This window comes from Oncorhynchus keta, chromosome 17, assembly GCF_023373465.1.
Source record: "Oncorhynchus keta strain PuntledgeMale-10-30-2019 chromosome 17, Oket_V2, whole genome shotgun sequence".
Lineage (NCBI taxonomy): Eukaryota > Metazoa > Chordata > Actinopteri > Salmoniformes > Salmonidae > Oncorhynchus > Oncorhynchus keta.
This window is the reverse complement of record NC_068437.1, coordinates 5,260,664-5,278,444: the sequence shown is the minus strand read 5'-3', so window position 1 is coordinate 5,278,444 and position 17,781 is coordinate 5,260,664. Positions and strand designations below refer to the sequence as shown.

The following is a 17,781-nucleotide window of genomic DNA, read 5'->3' as shown; positions in this document are numbered from 1 at the left end:
CAAGGTATGTTGAACAGTACAACAAGCAGTTTGCATGTTTTGGGAAGCTTTCGTGAGAGACGAGGCACAACAATAAATAACGGCATAAAAGTGAAGGTGCGCATTTTGCACATTTTTGTCTAAATTATTTATATAAATAGTGAATAAGAGGGGACCAAGTACAGAGCCCTGGGGCACACCATTACAGACAGACAATTTAACAGACACGAACCCATCAAATGGAGTGCACTGAGTTCCATCAGACAGATAGATAGCAAACCATGCAACTGCATGCTCTGAAAGACCTACACTCGACAATCTCTGCCTTAGTATAGCATGATCAACTGTATCAAAAGCCTTAGAGAGATCAATAAAAAGTTAAACACACAGTGCTGTTTTTTGTCAAGGGCTTCAGTGATATCATTTAAAACCTTCATGGCCGCTGTAATTGTGCTACGCTTCTTCCCGAAGCCCGATTGGTACATTGAGGAAATAGAGTTAATATATAAAACCTCTTTTAGCTCTCCACTAACAAGTGTTTCAAGTATTTTCGCCATGGGTGACAGCTTTGAGATTGGCCTATAATTATTTAAAAGAGTTGGATCTCCCCCTTCTAAAAGTGGTAGAACAAATGCTGATTTCCAGGAAAGAAAATGTATGTATCTGATTTCCAAGAAAGAAAATGTATCCGAGTTGTGGGAGACCCGCGATCTTTACACCAGCAAAACAAAATAGTTTGCACTACACAACAAGGAAATTGTGGATTTGCTCCACCATAAATTAATAGGTTTTTAGTAAATTAAAATCTACTAGTCACAGACAAATGACTTGACATGCTGCCATCTTGGATCCTGATCCTTATCACCATCCAATATGTTCTCAATGGTACAGCTGTAGAGACATTCTGAGGATTTGAGGGCCCATTGCACATTTTTTCAACCTCCTGAAGGGGAAGAGGCACTGTCACACTTCTTCACGACTGCGCGTGTTTGTTTGGACCATTTTAAGTATTTTTCGTGATTTGGATACAGAGGAACTTGAAGCAGTCTACATGCTCCACTGCCGCCCCGTCAATGTGGATGGGGGCGTGCCCCCCCCCCCCGTTTCCTGTAGTCCAAGATCAGCTCCTTGGTCTTACTGACGTTGAGGGAGAGGTTATTGCTCCAGCACCACACTGCCAGGTCTCTGACATCCTCCCTTTATGCTATGCTCACTCATAGTCGCCGGTGATCAGGCCGTCGTGATAGCACCGTCGTGTCGTCAGCGAACTTGATAATGGTGTTGGAGTCGTGCGTGGCCACACGTTCGTGGGTGAACAGGGAGTACAGGAGGGCACGAAGCAGACACCCTTGTGGGGCCCTTGTGTTAAAATTCAGCTTTGCCGAGGTGATGTTGTCTACCCTCACCACCTGGGTTCGGCCCATCAGGAAGTCCAGGATCCAATTGCAGAGGGAGGTGTTCAGAGTCCTAAGCTTGATGACGAGCATGGAGGAGACAATGGTGTTGAACGCTGAGCTGTAGTCAATGAACAGCATTCTCACATAGGTATTCTTCTTATCTAGGTCGGTGAGGGCAGCTTGAAGAGTGTAGTCGATGGATCTGTTGGGGCGGTATGCAAATTGGAGTGGGTCTAGTGTGTCTGGGATGGTGGTGTTATTGTGAGCCATAACCAGCCTCTCAAAGCACTTCATGATTACAGAAGTGAGTGCAACAGGGTGGTAGACATTGTGGCATGTTCTTAGGAACACAAATGATTGTGATCATCTTAAAACATGTGGGGATTACAGACTGGGACAAGGAGAGGTTGAAAAGTAACATGAATATGCCTGCCAGGTGTTCTGCGCATGCTCTGGAATACCGTTGGGGCCCGCAGTCTTGTTGACCTGATTAAAGACACTTCTGTCCTTGGCCTTGGAGAGTGAGATCACCCAATCCTCTGGGTCTGTGATGGCCCTCACACCCGGCTCAATGTTGTAGTTGTCAAAGCCTGCATAAAAATCATTGAGTTTGTCTGGTAGAAAGGCATCGTTGGGCAGATCGCAGTTGGCTAATCCGTAATGGACTGTAGCCCATGCCACATGCGGCTTGCATCGGAGCCTATGTAATATGATTCCACCTAATTCTTATATTGTCCTTTTGCTCATTGAATGACTCTGCGGAGGTCATAGCGGGCCTTCTTGTACTTATTCCTGTCCTCTGCCATAGCGTCAGGGTTGTCTACGATAGCTCTGTGTGCGGTAGCTATGTTCTTTAGTATAGTTTGGCTTTTGATTGGGGAAGCAGCGAACCCTAAGCGTGGGTACAACATAGCCGATGCATTTTCTAATGAAGCCAGTGTCGGAGGTAGTTAGCTCGTCAATGTTATCGGCGGAGTCTCAAAACATATTCCAATTAGCGCTAGCAAAGCAGTCGTGTAGCATAACCTCTGATTCTGGTGACCATTATTCAAAGGAGGGATTCGCGGGTACTTCCGTTTTCTGCTACTGCTACTGTAATAGTACAGAGTCATGACCTGATTTGCTGAACGGCGGACGAGGGAGGGCCTTGTATGCTTGCTTGTGGGTAGAATAGCAGGGGTCTCGGACTTTATCACTCCTAGTGGTGTTGGAGACGTGTTGTTGGAAGTTGGGCATCACGTGTCTTAGTGACGACAAATTAAAATCCCCGGCAACCAGAAAGGCAGCCTCAGGGTGTAGGTTTTCCTGCTTGTTTATAGGCTAGTACAGTTTGTTTAGCACCAGCTTGTTATTTTTATTTTCCGGAGGTGGAATGTATACAGCAGTCACGATAACAACTGAAAACTCCCTCGGGAGGTAGAAGGGTCGGCATTTCAACATCAGGTATTCCAAGACACTTCCACCACGCGGGTATTAGCTTAGCAAACCAGTTGGAGTTGATGAAGAGGCAAAACCCTCCCCCACTCGAGATTTCCCGACCTCACTGTCCTGTCTGCCTGGTGAATGGAGAATCCCATCAAGTTGGATAGCCATGGGGGGTATCTTGTCCGGGAGCCATGTTTCTGAAAAGCAAAGAATATTGCAGTTCTGAGAATCCCGTTGGTAGCAAATCTGTGATCGGATGTCATCGATTTTATTATCAAGTGACTGTACCTTAGCCAGTAGAATGGAGGGAAGAGGTGGTCGGTTTTCCCTTCGCCTTAATCTCACCAGGATCCCCCCTCTCTTGCCTCTGTAAGGCTGGCGTTTCCTCTTGGGTTGGAATTACATAGAGAGCCCAATCTGATGTTAAAGACTTCTTGTTGGTTGTAGGAAATAATAGTGGATACATTTAGTGAAAATAGAGTAAAAATAAATGACAAAATAATCACACAAAAAAATGGATCAGAGCTTGCAAAATGGTGGCCATCCAGTACAGAACCATCTTAACTAGCAGTAGGCTATATGCCTACATTTCATGTTCATTCAATTCAAATCAAATCAAATCAAATTTATTTATATAGCCCTTAGTACATCAGCTGATATCTCAAAGTGCTGTACAGAAACCCAGCCTAAAACCCCAAACAGCAAACAATGCAGGTGTAAAAGCACGGTGGCTAGGAAAAACTCCCTAGAAAGGCCAAAACCTAGGAAGAAACCTAGAGAGGAACCGGGCTATGTGGGGTGGCCAGTCCTCTTCTGGCTGTGCCGGGTAGAGATTATAACAGAACATGACCAAGATGTTCAAATGTTCATAAATGACCAGAATGGTCAAATAATAATAAGGCAGAACAGTTGAAACTGGAGCAGCAGCACAGTCAGGTGGACTGGGGACAGCAAGGAGCCATCATGTCAGGTAGTCCTGGGGCACGGTCCTAGGGCTCAGGTCCTCCGAGAGAGAGAAAGAAAGAGAGAATTAGAGAGAGCATATGTGGGGTGGCCAGTCCTCTTCTGGCTGTGCCGGGTGGAGATTATAACAGAACGTGGCCAAGATGTTCAAATGTTCATAAATGACCAGCATGGTTGAATATTGAGTTCTATTTTGCAACATGTAGGCTACTGGCTGTAATTTGTCTCAATATACTGCATTCAATGATATGTGACCTAACATGTGCGCAATGATGTGCCAAATCGGGGATTTTGTGAATTTTTATTGGGTAAAGCATTATAATAAACTGCCTCAATATTTGCAGCCGTAGGTGGTAATATCTCAGTCGTTAGTATTGTGACATAATTCTAATGTTTAAGGAAAGATTTGAATGGAGAAATCTGATATGAAAGCAGCATTGCTCCAATGACGCACTTAGCGACCATTCCCTCTGCATGGCATTTTGGGAAACACATGTTACATTTACGACTGTTGTAGAAAATATGGATAGTTTAAAACACTTGTAAGCCTAAATTCCATCGCTATTGGGAAATGAGCAAAGGAAACGACCCCAGGACCAGAGCTAAGGCAGGCACAGCTCTATATTTAGGAAACGGGCCCAGGACCAGAGCTAAGGCAGGCACAGCTCTTTATTTACAAAACGGGCCCAGGACCAGAGCTAAGGCAGGCACAGCTCTTTATTTAGGAAACGGGGCCCAGGACCAGAGCTAAGGCAGGCACAGCTCTTTATTTAGGAAACGGGCCCAGGACCAGAGCTAAGGCAGGCACAGCTCTTTATTTAGGAAACGGGCCCAGGACCAGAGCTAAGGCAGGCACAGCTCTTTATTTGTTAAAAGGATGAGCAGCATCCTAGCGGCAGGTAACCTAGCAGTTAACAAATATCATACCCCCCCCAAAAAATGCTGACCTACCACTAACGGTGAGAGGTTAGCATGTCTAGGGGGTATATCCGTGTGGGGGGGGGGGGGCTATGTACAAAAGTGCTGTCATTTCTAAACGGTTCACCCGATATGGATGAAAATACCCTCAAATTAAAGCTGACAGTCGGCACGTTAACCTCATAGTCATTGTTTGAGTTATAACTCAAACTTTTGGAGTAGAGTCAAAAGAAGAAAAAACGCTTCAAGTCCCAATATTTACAGGAGTCACTGTATATGGCACGTTTGTCACAATTCCTTTCCCGCCTCTTCAATGTTAAGTCTCAGCAACAACAACCTGCATTGCTTCCTAAGAATGTAAGGATGTTTATGTAAGGAATGTAGGTCTTTAGGCTACTAAGTTTTATTTCTATTGTCAGCTGTTAACCATATTGTCAATCATCCTCTTACACTTCAGCTTAATCCTAGATCCGTTTGCTCTCTCGCCAACTCCACTGCTGTCATTGTGAAGCCAAACATGTCATGTCTGGAAGAAAAATCCATAAGGAACTGACAAGAGAGCAGAAACTGACTGACACCCAGGCTACCTCCACTAATTAAAATACGAAGCAATCGCCATAAAATCATTACAAAATCAGGTTTATTATAGTGTAAAAAAGGAACATAAAATCAATTAGAATGTTGGTTGAACCATTATAAATGCCCACACAGCTTTGAGACACGTGTGAATGTATGTACAATAAGAAAAGAGATGCGATTTGTGCACTTTACTGCATGCACCCATCCATCCACTCCTCCCGCCATCCCATCTGGTCTCTATCAATCACTTTCGCATAATATCCCCCTTTTCTGACAATTCTTCTGCTACTCTAGACTCAGAAGTTGCTAGTTTCCACCCCGGCTCCCAAAAGTAATCCCTTCCTCCCCCTTCAAGCACCTAATCTCTGTCCTATCAGAGAGGTAGAGGTATTTCTCATTATCACCATCAACATCCACATCCAATCAGCGGGCTGTCTGACCACCCTAAGCCAATTACAAGCCAGTGTCTGCGTCGCAAATGGCACCCTATTCCTCATATAGTGCACTCCTTTTGACAAGAGCCCTACCGATCCTGGACTACTTTTTAACAGAGCCCTATGAGCCCTGGTCAAAAGTAGCGCACTATATAGGGAGTAGGGTGCCATTTGGGATGCAGCCAGTATCTTAGTGCGGGGACTGTGTGCTGGCCCCGGGAGAGTCTGAGCGATCCATCTTCATTCCGGCCTCCAGCGAGATGGGAGAGGTGGAGGAAGAGGAGGGGGGGAGCATGCCACTCTTACTCTCCAGGGAGGAAGAGGCGGACGTGGGGAGAGACACCACAATGTACTTCTGGAGGGGTCGCGACCCCCCGAGGCCACCGGCCCCTCTGGACTCCAGCTTGACCAGAGGCTGCAGGGTGGAGGTAGCGCTGGCAACCGTGCTGGTTACCGAGGAGCCCGAGGAGGAACTCAGGGTGATCACCTGGAGGAGAGGGGAATATTACATTACAACACTTAACTAGGGCATCGAGATAATCTAGAGGCTTTTATCAGAGAAACTTGAAGGTCTATAAAAAAAGGAATGTATAGGATATCAATGACTGTATATTAAATGTCTAGTGAATCTAGGAGGACATAGAGTGAATACAAGAGTTTGTTTTTGTTACTATTTCATATAATTGCAAATCAAGATAAAAAAACAACAACAAGACTACCGTCCAGTACCTGCTGGGTGGAGGACGCCCCTGCACTGGTTGCCATGACGATGTACTTGGTTGCCGGTGGCGATGGCTGTGTTGGGGTGCCTGGTCGGGTGGACATGAGGGTGAGGGAGCTGGGAACCTTGATGATGCTGGGGGAACGGGACCCCCCCGACCCTCCTATCCCGCTCTGAGACACCGTCAGGGTGGGCCGAGGCTGCAACACAGACAGACAGATGGGGTTTTGTAACGTTGGATCATTACAGTTGCTGATATTGTCAGTTCATATCAGCGTTGAAGTCAATTCCATTTCAATTCTGGAAGTTAACAGAAATTTGAATTGGAATATAAATTGAACTGAAATGGAATTGACTCTGACCTTAGGCAGTTAATATACATGGTTTTACACATCTAGGTGCCCTACCTGTGTGATGGTAAGTGTGGTTCTGTTGACCTGCTGGGCCTGTAGTGCTGCCTGGGCCCGGGCTTTAACCACGTGGGAACAGAGCGTGGGCCCCAGGTAACCATAGTCTGTCCGGTACTGCTCCATGTTGTCAGGCAGGGGACGAGTCTTGGCGATAACGCTGGCACAGTGTTTCTGAGAGAGAAGAGGATATTAGTCAATGTCTCTCTTCCAGTTGGGTATGTGTAGCCAGTCTTAGACATGTTCAGTGGATCTTTTTAGTCCAGAACTGGGCTTAATCTGTGTCTGGGAAACCAGCCCAAAATGTATGTAGTGGTCAATATGATATGTTGTCTGTGGTCCTATTTAAAACAAACATGTTTTATCATAAAGATCCATCTTCAATGGAATATTAACATTGTAGTCAACAATAATTCTCGGGCCGACTCTTTTCTCTATATATATCAATGATGTTGCTCTTGCTGCGGGCGATTCCCTGATCCACCTCTACGCAGACGACACCATTCTATATACTTTCGGCCCGTCCTTGGACACTGTGCTATCTAACCTCCAAACGAGCTTCAATGCCATACAACACTCCTTCCGTGGCCTCCAACTGCTCTTAAACGCTAGTAAAACCAAATGCATGCTTTTCAACCGTTCGCTGCCTGCACCTGCCCACCCGACTAGCATCACCACCCTGGATGGTTCCGACCTAGAATATGTGGACATCTATAAGTACCTAGGTGTCTGACTAGACTGCAAACTCTCCTTCCAGACTCATTAATAAACATCTCCAATCCAAAATCAAATCTAGAGTCGGCTTTCTATTTCGCAACAAAGCCTCCTTCACTCACGCCGCCAAACTTACCCTAGTAAAACTGACTATCCTACCGATCCTCGACTTCGGCGATGTCATCTACAAAATAGCTTCCAATACTCTACTCAGCAAACTGGATGCAGTTTATCACAGTGCCATCCGTTTTGTTACTAAAGCACCTTATACCACCCACCACTGCGACCTGTATGCTCTCGTCGGCTGGCCCTCGCTACATGTTCGTCGCCAGACCCACTGGCTCCAGGTCATCTATAAGTCCATGCTAGGTAAAGCTCTGCCTTATCTCAGTTCACTGGTCACGATGGCAACACCGACCCGTAGCATGCACTCCAGCAGGTGTATGTCACTGATCATCCCTAAAGCCAACACCTCATTTGGCCACCTTTCCTTCCAGTTCTCTGCTGCCTGCGACTGGAACGAATTGCAAAAATCTCTGAAGTTGGAGACTTTTATCACCCTCACCAACTTTAAACCGATCGCTGCGGCTGTACATAGTCCATCGGTATATAGCCCACCCAATATACCTACCTCATCCCCATACTGTTTTTATGTATTTACTTTTCTGCTCTTTTGCACACCAGTATCTCTACCTGCACATGTTCGTCTGATCATTTATCACTCCAGTGTTAATCTGCTAAATTGTAATTATTCACTCCTATGGTCTATTTATTGCCTACCTCCTCATGCCTTTTGCACACAATGTATATAGATTATTTTTTTCTACTGTGTCATTGACTTGTTTATTGTGTTATTGACTTGTTTATTGTTTACTCCATGTGTAACTCTGTGTTGTTGTCTGTGTCACACTGCTTTGCTTTATCTTGGCCTGGTCGCAGTTGCAAATGAGAACTTGTTCTCAACTAGGCTACCTGGTTAAATAAAGGTGAAATAAATTAAAATAAAATAATAAGTAGAACAATAACAGTCTGTGTTCGGCTCCTCACCAGTAGAAGGCTTTGGACGTGGTCGGCTCCTATCTTATCGATGTTGGAGACCACAGGTCCCTCAGACACAGCTTTGATACGAGCTCCTTCTACAGTGAGCCTGGGCAGGATCAACGTCTTGATCACCTGGAGGGGAGAAAGAGATGAGAGGGTGAGAGACAGAGTACACTATTATACCACAGCTCAGACCAGGGTGAGAATATTTCTTCAAAATGGCAGAAAGGCAGTACTCACGTCAGGTCCTAGTTCAGACAGTCCAGCGATGCAACCATACCGTGTCGTCCACTGGGTCTTCTCATCCAACCAGCTCTGAGAGAAGGATGAAGAGAAGGAGATGTTCATGGCTCATAATAACACTTACTGTCTCAATCCCAGTATTATATGTTATTTCAACTAAAAACACACATACACTTCCTTCCAAGTAAAAGTTGATCAATCGGACGCATCTCCACATACCTTGGTGAAGGTCTTGGTGATGCGTGACTGGATGTTGTTGGTGGTGGTGCTGAAGGTCTTACAGCTCTGGGCCATCAGACGGGCAGCGAAGTCCCTCAGAGCCCAGTGGTTGTCCACGTCAGGCCGCAAACACAGCTGCTTACTCACTATACACGTCACCACCGCTGGGATCAACTCATGCAGCTAGGCCACCACCAGGGAATCAGAGAGAGGAGCAAGAGAGGGACACATCAAATGGCAGGTGTTATGATCAGCACTGAGTTGAGGTCTGTCTGTGTCAAAATGCTCCAGAAATAAAGATTATTAGAATTATAGTATCATTTGGTTTTCAGTTTACTGTGTGTAATATTGACCTGTGTCATGTGTTTAGTTTTAGTTTTCAGTAAACTGTGTATGATATTTAGTTGTGTTAAAACTCTTACATATTTCTCTAGGTAGAGTGTGGGGTTGTCCATGAGGGCCTTGACCATCCTCATCAGGTAGATGAGCAGGGCCAGGTTGTTCTGCACCACGTTCACACGGACCTACCGGAGGAGAGGAGGACGTAAGAGAGAAGAACAAGCTAAAGGTCACAGGGCCAGGTTGTTCTGCACCACGTTCACACGGACCTACAGGAGGAGAGGAGGACGTAAGAGAGAAGAACAAGCTAAAGGTCACAGGGCCAGGTTGTTCTGCACCACGTTCACACGGACCTACAGGAGGAGAGGAGGACGTAAGAGAGAAGAACAAGCTAAAGGTCACAGGGCCAGGTTGTTCTGCACCACGTTCGCACGGACCTACAGTTGGAGAGGTGGACGTAAGAGAGAAGAACAAGCTAAAGGTCACAGGGCCAGGTTGTTCTGCACCACGTTCACACGGACCTACAGGAGGAGAGGAGGACATAAGAGAGAAGAACAAGCTAAAGGTCACAGGGCCAGGTTGTTCTCACCACGTTACACGGACCTACAGGAGGAGAGGAGGACGTAAGAGAGAAGAACAAGCTAAAGGTCACAGGGCCAGGTTGTTCTGCACCACGTTCACACGGACCTACAGGAGGAGAGGAGGACGTAAGAGAGAAGAACAAGCTAAAGGTCACAGGGCCAGGTTGTTCTGCACCACGTTCACACGGACCTACAGGAGGAGAGGAGGACGTAAGAGAGAAGAACAAGCTAAAGGTCACAGGGCCATGATCCCTAATGCACTGAAACACTTAGGCTCTATCTAAATAACTTGACAATGTCTTCTCCTCATCTCCTTTCCCTCAGCTGCAATGATTGGAAATGACTGGACAGGTGAAAACAATATAGCGTAAGCTCATCATTAGGCTAGCGTTCACCTGGTCAGTTCTTTCAGATCAGTGCAGTGAATAAGATGAGGATGAAGAAAGGGAAGATTTGTTTCGACAATTGGGAAATAGTGTAGAGATTAGAGATTGACAGAGTAGAGACTAGAGATTGACAGGAAGGAAGAGAAGCTCACCCCCTCAGAGATAAATGTGCTGAATCTGGGGAGCATCTGGTAGAGCCCAGGGTCTGTAGCAATACTCTGTAGAGCCTCCTGAAGAAGACAAGAGAGATATACTGGGTCAGAGAGATGGCATTATAACGTGGCAACAATAAGAAAACCATACACACAGAAATACAGTCATGACCCAAATGATTGGCACCCTTGATAAAAATGAGCAAAAAAATACTGTATAAAATAAATAATATTCATAATTAGCTATATTGTATGCAGAAAAATGAAATGAAAATGATTTATTATTGATATTAATACAATTGCTCAAAGAAATATATTTTGTTTAACAAGTAAAATGTATTTTCTATCAAAAAGATGGGGGTCGAAAGACAAAGAGCTCTCTTTTCATGTCATCTGACCATAGCACCGGGTCCAATCTAAGTGCCAATGCCCTTTAGCAAAATGCACGCATTTACATTTGTTGGATGACATTAAAATATAGCTCAATTGGTCACGCACACCTGTGGTGGTTTTGAGAGAAAGATGTGATAAGCAGAAAATAACCCCAAACCTACTGTAAAATATGGTGGTGGATCTCTGATGTTATGGGGCTAGTTTGTTTCCACTGGTCCTGGGCCCTTGTTAAGGTCAACAGCATCATGAACTCTACCCAGTACCGGGACATTTTAGCCAGAAACCTGGTTGACTCAAGACACAAAACTCACAGCTCTCTTGGCCTCACAGGACCCGACGCAGGCCTCCGTGATCTCCTTGTAGTAGAGCTGCTGTTCCACTGAGAGCTCGTGAGTACTGCGGGGCTTCATCCTCATCAGACCCTCCTTCTTACCTGGGAGGGACCACAAACATTGATTAAATAAGAATAGCTTTTCTAGTATCCTTTTCACACTACCGTGCTGAGCCAAGCTGCACTTCACTGGCTTAGTTACACATCTACCATAGCGGCTTGAACCGTGCTGGAAAGGACAATGTGAAAATAAAATATCAGAGCCAACACAGTATGGTTCGGTTTGACATGTTATGCGTCACGTACAATTTTAAGATGGCGTACAGACACATCAGAAGCTCCTGACCTTTAGCCTCTGCAGATATAGCTCCCTGGCCCTTCTGGATGGAGCCCTCCTCCTCCTGACCAGGCTTGACCACCTTGAGGGGCTCTGTAGACTCAGCCTTCTGCTGCTCTTTGGGGGCTGAGGGAAAGAGAAGGGGAAAGAGAAGGGGAAAGAAGTGAGATGGTATATACACAGTGAAAATATACACATGATGGAAATGTGGTTGTTTGGAGAAGAATGCTGCTTTACTCAAGTAGATGATAGAGAAGGATGGAAACAGACACAGACAGACATCTCACCTGGGGGTGGGTTTTCTGGTATAGCAGGCTGGACACCTTCAATACTTAACCAGTGAGCTGAGGAACAGAAAACAAGAGAGGAGGTACAACCAGAGCTTGTATAACCAACAAACCCAAACACTTGTTTAAAGATAATACCATCATATGACATATGGATAACAATGGAAGTGGATCTAATAAAATACAATCAACATCAATATAAGTAGGTCTATACCTTTGAAATGTTTAAATGGGTCAGTATCATTCTGTGTGGAGGTATATGTTTTTGTCAAGTTAATACAACCTTTTTACAAAACAAAACAGAAGTATACCTTTGAGTGAAACGTCAAGTGGGACTCTAGGGAGGGGTGTGTTGATGATGTCACTAAGGTCCACCTCCTTCTCCTCGTAGAAGTGAAGCTCCCTCCCTCCTCCGCTGGCAAAGCGGAACGGGATGAACTCCTGCGACTGGAACCCATACAGAGGCTGTGGAGGAGAGGCCTCTATGAAACCGAGCACTGGGATGACTAATACTGTTCGCATAGATACACACTGAAACTGAAATGGTGCATGTATATGTGCAGTGACTTGAAATTAACAAGTCATGTGTAGTAACTGCCATCAATAAGTATGCCACCAATTGACTGATATCAATACATTCTGTAACACTAGCAACCCAAAACAGGTTAGGTTTCATTTGTACAGAGGCTTTAATCATTTATCTGAAGATAGCTTAGTAATTGCTCTACTGACATTTTTAACCAAGTCTGTTTATGAAAAATAACATCTAAAATGTTGCTTTCAATATAGCCTATATATTTCATTGAGGTCCTGTGAAAAGTTCTCCAAAGAAAGAACCATTTCTCCATGATGGCGTAGTATAGTCCCCCTCACCTCTACATTCTTCAGTTTAAGAGCATGATCTATGTCGCTTGTCGTCAGTTTACGTCTCTTTCCGTGGTGCATGAACTTCAACGCGTCCTGGAAGACAAAAAGGGAGGGGGAAAACAGAAAATGATCACATTTCATAACATAATTACCCTGTGTACATTGGTATTGATATGAACTGAGGTGCAACATGTCAGCGTGAGTCATCCAAAAATAACAGATTCTCATTTTCCGCAAATCACTTTGCTACGGTGTGCCCTACTGAACTCGGCCCTGCTCTTACCTGGGCGATCTCCTTTATTCTGTAGCTGACCTCCTCGCTCAGGGCGGCACAGCTCTCCTCCTGTAGCTGCCCCACTCCTATGGACTCTGCCATGGCCTTCATGGACTCAGTGGGCAGAACCACAGTGCACTGCTTCGGCCTCCGCTCCTCCGCCATGGTGGCTGTGGGATAGAGGAATAGTTGGAAGGTGAATGAGGGACGTCAAGCTGAAAGAAAACAATTTTTCCTATGTTTTGGGTTCTAATGACCATGTTATAACTCACTTCCAGCTGCATCTTAGAAAACAAACATTATTCTGATTCATTTAAAACGACTCATCTTGTTTTGGGTTCTAATGGCCATGTTATAACTCACTTCCAGCTGCATCTTAGAAAACAAACATTATTCTGATTCATTTAAAACGACTCATCTTGTTTTGGGTTCTAATGGCCATGTTATAACTCACTTCCAGCTGCATCTTAGAAAACAAACATTATTCTGATTCATTTAAAACGACTCATCTTGTTTTGGGTTCTAATGGCCATGTTATAACTCCCTTCCAGCTGCATCTTAGAAAACAAACATTATTCTGATTCATTTAAGACGACTCATTTTGTTTTGGGTTCTAAATATAACTCACTTCCAGCTGCATCTTATAAAAACAAACATTATGATTAATTTAAAACGACTCATTTGTTTTGAACACAAAGCATGCCTCTGAATCCAGGCTGTCACTGTATCTAATGTTAGGCTTCTGGAAATTCATGAATGGATGGTGAATGCAAGATTGCATAAATAAAAACATAAAAACCTCATGATTAGAGATATTCCAGATCAGATGACGTTACTCTACTGTAACGTCATTAAAATACACATTTCACCTCTCATTGAAGGCAGCACAAATATACTAGCTGCCAGTCAGCTTATGTTCCCTGATTCTGTCCGAATGGGCAAAAGCTTTGCATGCATGTGTCTTCAACTTTACATAATAATAAGAATAAATTTAATTTGTAAAACTGCTTTTCAGTAGAGTTATCTCAAAGCTCAACTGAGGAAAAAAGTAAAACATTATATGCAATAAAAATAACATACATTTAGAATCAATGGAGGTAAAATAGCAATAGTGGGCTAGGTGCGAAATACATTTTACATTGGGTCTAGGACTAAGTCTTGTAGTAGTGGGTTATAAGTCCCGTTTTAAAAGTTCCGAGTGACGGAGCAGCTCTCAGATGGTCAGGGAGAGCATTCCATAGGCGAGGGGCAAGGGAGCAGAAGGCTCGGTCCCCCATAGTTCAGAGACGTGTCTTGGAGACTTGATGCAGCAGGGAGTTGCTGAAGCGGAGAGTGTGAGGTGGCTCGCTGATTGAGATGAGGTCACTGATGTAGGTGCACCTCAATCCATTCAAGGGTTTAAATTCAAGGATGAGGATTTTGAAGTCAATCCTGCAGTTGACCGGTAGCTAGTGGAGTTGGGCCAGGATCAGGGTGATGGGATCTGACTTCTTGGTCCTGGTCAGGTCCCTGGCAGCATTGTTCTGGATTAGTTGGAGCCTCTGTGGTGATTTAGCTGGGAGACTCCCAAACAACACATTGCCGTAGTCGATCCGAGAGAAGATGAAGGCATGGATTAGGTTATCTGCATCTGGCTGGGAGAGTGAGGGTATGACCAAAAAATAGAAATGCAACATGTAAAGTGTTGGTCCCATGTTTCATGACCTGAAATAAAAGATTGCAGAAAGGTTCCATAGGCAAAAAGCGTATTTCTCTCAAATTCTGAGAGATTTTGTTTACATTCCTGTTAGTGAGCATTTCTCCTTTGCCAAGATAATCCATGCACCTCACAGGTGTGGCATATCAAGAGCTGATGAAACAGCATGGTCATTACACAGGTGCACCTTGTGCTGGGGACAACAAAAGGCCACTTTAAAATGTGCTGTTTTGTCACACAACACAATGTCACAGATGTCTCAAGTTGAGGGAGCGTGCAATTGGCATGCTGACTGCAGGAATGTCAGCCAGAGCTGTTGCTAGAGAATTTAATGTTCATTTCTCTACCAACGTCGCTTTATAAAATGTGGCAGTATGTCCAACCAGCCTCACAACCACATGTAACCATCCGGCTTCTTCACTTGCAGGATCGTGTGAGACCAGCCACCAAGATAGCTGATAAAACTGGGGGTTTGCATAACCAAAAGAATTTCTGCACAAACCGTCTGAGGGAAGCTCATCTGCGTGCTCGTCGTCCTCACCAGGGTCTTGACCTGATTGCAGTTCAGCATCATAACCAACATAAGAGGGCAAATGCTCACCAACGATGGCCACTGGCACACTGGAGAAGTGTACTCTTCACAGATGAATCCCAGATTCAACTGTACCGGGCAGATGACAGACGTATGGCGTTGTGGAGACCAGCGGTTTGCTGATGTCAACATTGTGAACAGAGTGCCCCATGGTGGTGGTGGGGTTATGGTATAGGCAGGCATAAGCTACAGACAACAAACACAATTGCATTATATCAATGGCAATTTGAATGCAGTGATACCGTGATGAGATCCTGAGGCCCGTAGTTGTGCCATTCATCCACCAGCTGACCTGCATACTCACCTGACATGTCACTCATTGAGCATGTTTGAGATGCTTTGGATCGATGTGTAAAACAGCGTGTTCCAGTTCCCGCCAATATCCAGCAACTTTGCACAGCCATTGAAGAGGAGTGGGACAACTTTCCACAGGCCACAATCAACAGCCTGATCAACTCTATGAAGGAGATGTGTCGCGCAGCATGATGCAAATGGTGGTCACATCAGATACTGACAGGTTTCCTGATCCACACCCCTACCTTTTTTAAGGTATATGTGACCAACAGATGCAGTCATGTGAAATCCATAGATTAGGGCCTAATTTATTTATTTCAATTGACTGATTTCTTTATATGGACTGTAACTCAGTTGAATCTTAGAAAATGTTTCATTTATATTTGTGTTCAGTGTAAGATGGAAAAATTGTGTTTTACATATTTGTTTTATGTGGGCATCGAAGGACAGAGACGGATGAAACTTGACTCCTAGGTTGGAGATGACAGAGGACACGTGGATGGCCTGGCCAGTGATTGTGGGGCAGATGTTTGCAGCACTGGTAAACTGTTTGGGTGTCCCAATAAGCAAAGCGTCAGTCTTGCTACTGTTAAATTGGAGAAAGTTACCTTTCATCCATGCCCTGATGTCCTCTAGGCAGCTGCTGAGTTTTGCTTGGGCAGAGATGGTGTCCGGTTTGGTTATCGAAAGCGTGGAAGTCGATGTTATAATCTCTGACGATTTGGCCGAGAGGGAGCATGTCAATTATAAACAGGATTGACTTGGAGTGGGTCACGTCAATTGCCTGAGGGTCAGCCTGCAGAACTGGCAAGCGATTTTGGACCCCAGTGTCCATGTTGTACTGCTCGCAGTTCAATTTGCTGATCATTTTCCTACCACCTCGTCTGCATGTTTTCCATAGACTGAGCTCCTTCCACACACTGTAAAAAAATACTGTTTTTTTAATGGTAACTTACTGGTAGCCAGTTACCTGTAAGTTAATGTTAAAAAGTACAGTATGTTACCGTAAATTCTAAAGAAACGTTGATTTAACAGTGCTGTACTGTTAAACCTATGTTTATTTGGACATTACTGTACTGTTTAACCAAAGTTACATACTGTACTATTTGTTTACAGTAACTTACAGGTGACTGTCTGCCATTAAGTTACTGTAAAAACAACAGCATTCTTTTTTTTACAGTGCAGGGTTGTTCTCATGAGTTCAAAACTCCTTGTGTGTAGTGGAGGAAAATTGCTTCCATTTCTTAATCTTTGAACGAGCCTTCGGTCCGGGAGATAAAATAAAATGAGATGAGAAGAAGCTCAAGCCTGGTATTTGAATCCAAACAATTAGCCAATTGATTGATTACATAGGGTCGGTCCACAGCCTATAAAGCTACGTTAGGCTTCTTCTTTAAAACTCAGAGAGCGAACGGTAGTCATCAAAATGTAATAACAACTTGCAGGCATGCAGGCTAGTTAGCATAGCTAGCTACTAGACCGTTCCAGCCTAAATTACCTACCCGGTCTGAGATTTTACCCGATAGTTTACAAGCGAATTACACATCAGAACCAAAAACAACATATGCAGCAGATTCTGCGATATATGTGTTATTCAAACAATTTGTATACAGTTCCGTGCATTTTGTTGATGTAATGGTTAGCTAATGCTAGCGAGCCAAGTTGGTTAGCCTAGCATAGCGCTCTTACCTTCCAAAGTTACCAATACGGTCGTTATACAGCAACAGGAGAAAATACAAAATTATTCAAAACAAACTAATACTATTTAAATGTTTGACAGTGGTTCGTTTGCCAACCTAACTAATTACAGTATTTATTTATTTGTAGATTTATTTTTAACTGATTTAGCTATGGTTTGCAGCTCCGAACCCTTTTTCAGAAAATCCGCCATCTTGTTTTGTTTTTCAAGGTCCTCAAACATGTTTACTTGAATGTAATGTCATCCTATATTTTGAACCGTGGTAAATTTGTATCTATGGTGGTATACATTTTTATGAAGTTGGTCTTATTGTAAAATGTAGTTCCAATAATTATTTCTCTACAATATACTATTTTTTAAAACGATTTTAGAAATATTTGATACTACACATCTGTAAAGATTAGTTGGATGTTTTCACCAATCGGCTAGTTCTGCCTGTCAGTGATGGTTCTAGTTTTATTCTGAGCTATTTGCCCTAAATCTACTTCATACAACTCATTCCAACCCTAATCC

The 17,781-nt window shown here is 44.1% G+C and overlaps 1 protein-coding gene across 1 annotated transcript; it reads right to left on the bottom strand.

The window, feature by feature from the left end:
* Positions 1-5,304: 5,304 nt before the first annotated feature.
* On the bottom strand, positions 5,305-17,475 carry LOC118396325 (transcription initiation factor TFIID subunit 6-like). The gene is made up of 15 exons (XM_052465338.1): positions 17,259-17,475; positions 12,997-13,157; positions 12,720-12,806; positions 12,158-12,311; positions 11,847-11,903; positions 11,569-11,685; positions 11,203-11,324; positions 10,499-10,576; positions 9,463-9,564; positions 9,041-9,223; positions 8,819-8,893; positions 8,585-8,710; positions 6,824-6,997; positions 6,425-6,616; positions 5,305-6,182 (listed from the first exon to the last, which is right to left on the bottom strand). Exons 2-15 carry the CDS (start codon positions 13,150-13,152, stop codon positions 5,886-5,888), a joined length of 1,920 nt encoding a protein of 639 aa, XP_052321298.1. The 5' UTR covers positions 13,153-13,157; positions 17,259-17,475; the 3' UTR covers positions 5,305-5,885.
* Between the last annotated feature and the right edge of the window lie 306 nt (positions 17,476-17,781).

Coding starts and splice junctions, on each gene's coding strand:
- LOC118396325 (XM_052465338.1), bottom strand. CDS start 13,152: ATGGCGGAGGAGCGGAGGCCGAAGCAGTGCACTGTGGTTCTGCCCACT. Junction 11,904..12,157: donor ACTTGACGTTTCACTCAAAG/GTATACTTCTGT, acceptor TCTGTTCCTCAG/CTCACTGGTTAAGTATTGAA. Junction 8,894..9,040: donor TCACCAAGACCTTCACCAAG/GTATGTGGAGAT, acceptor TCCTTCTCTCAG/AGCTGGTTGGATGAGAAGAC.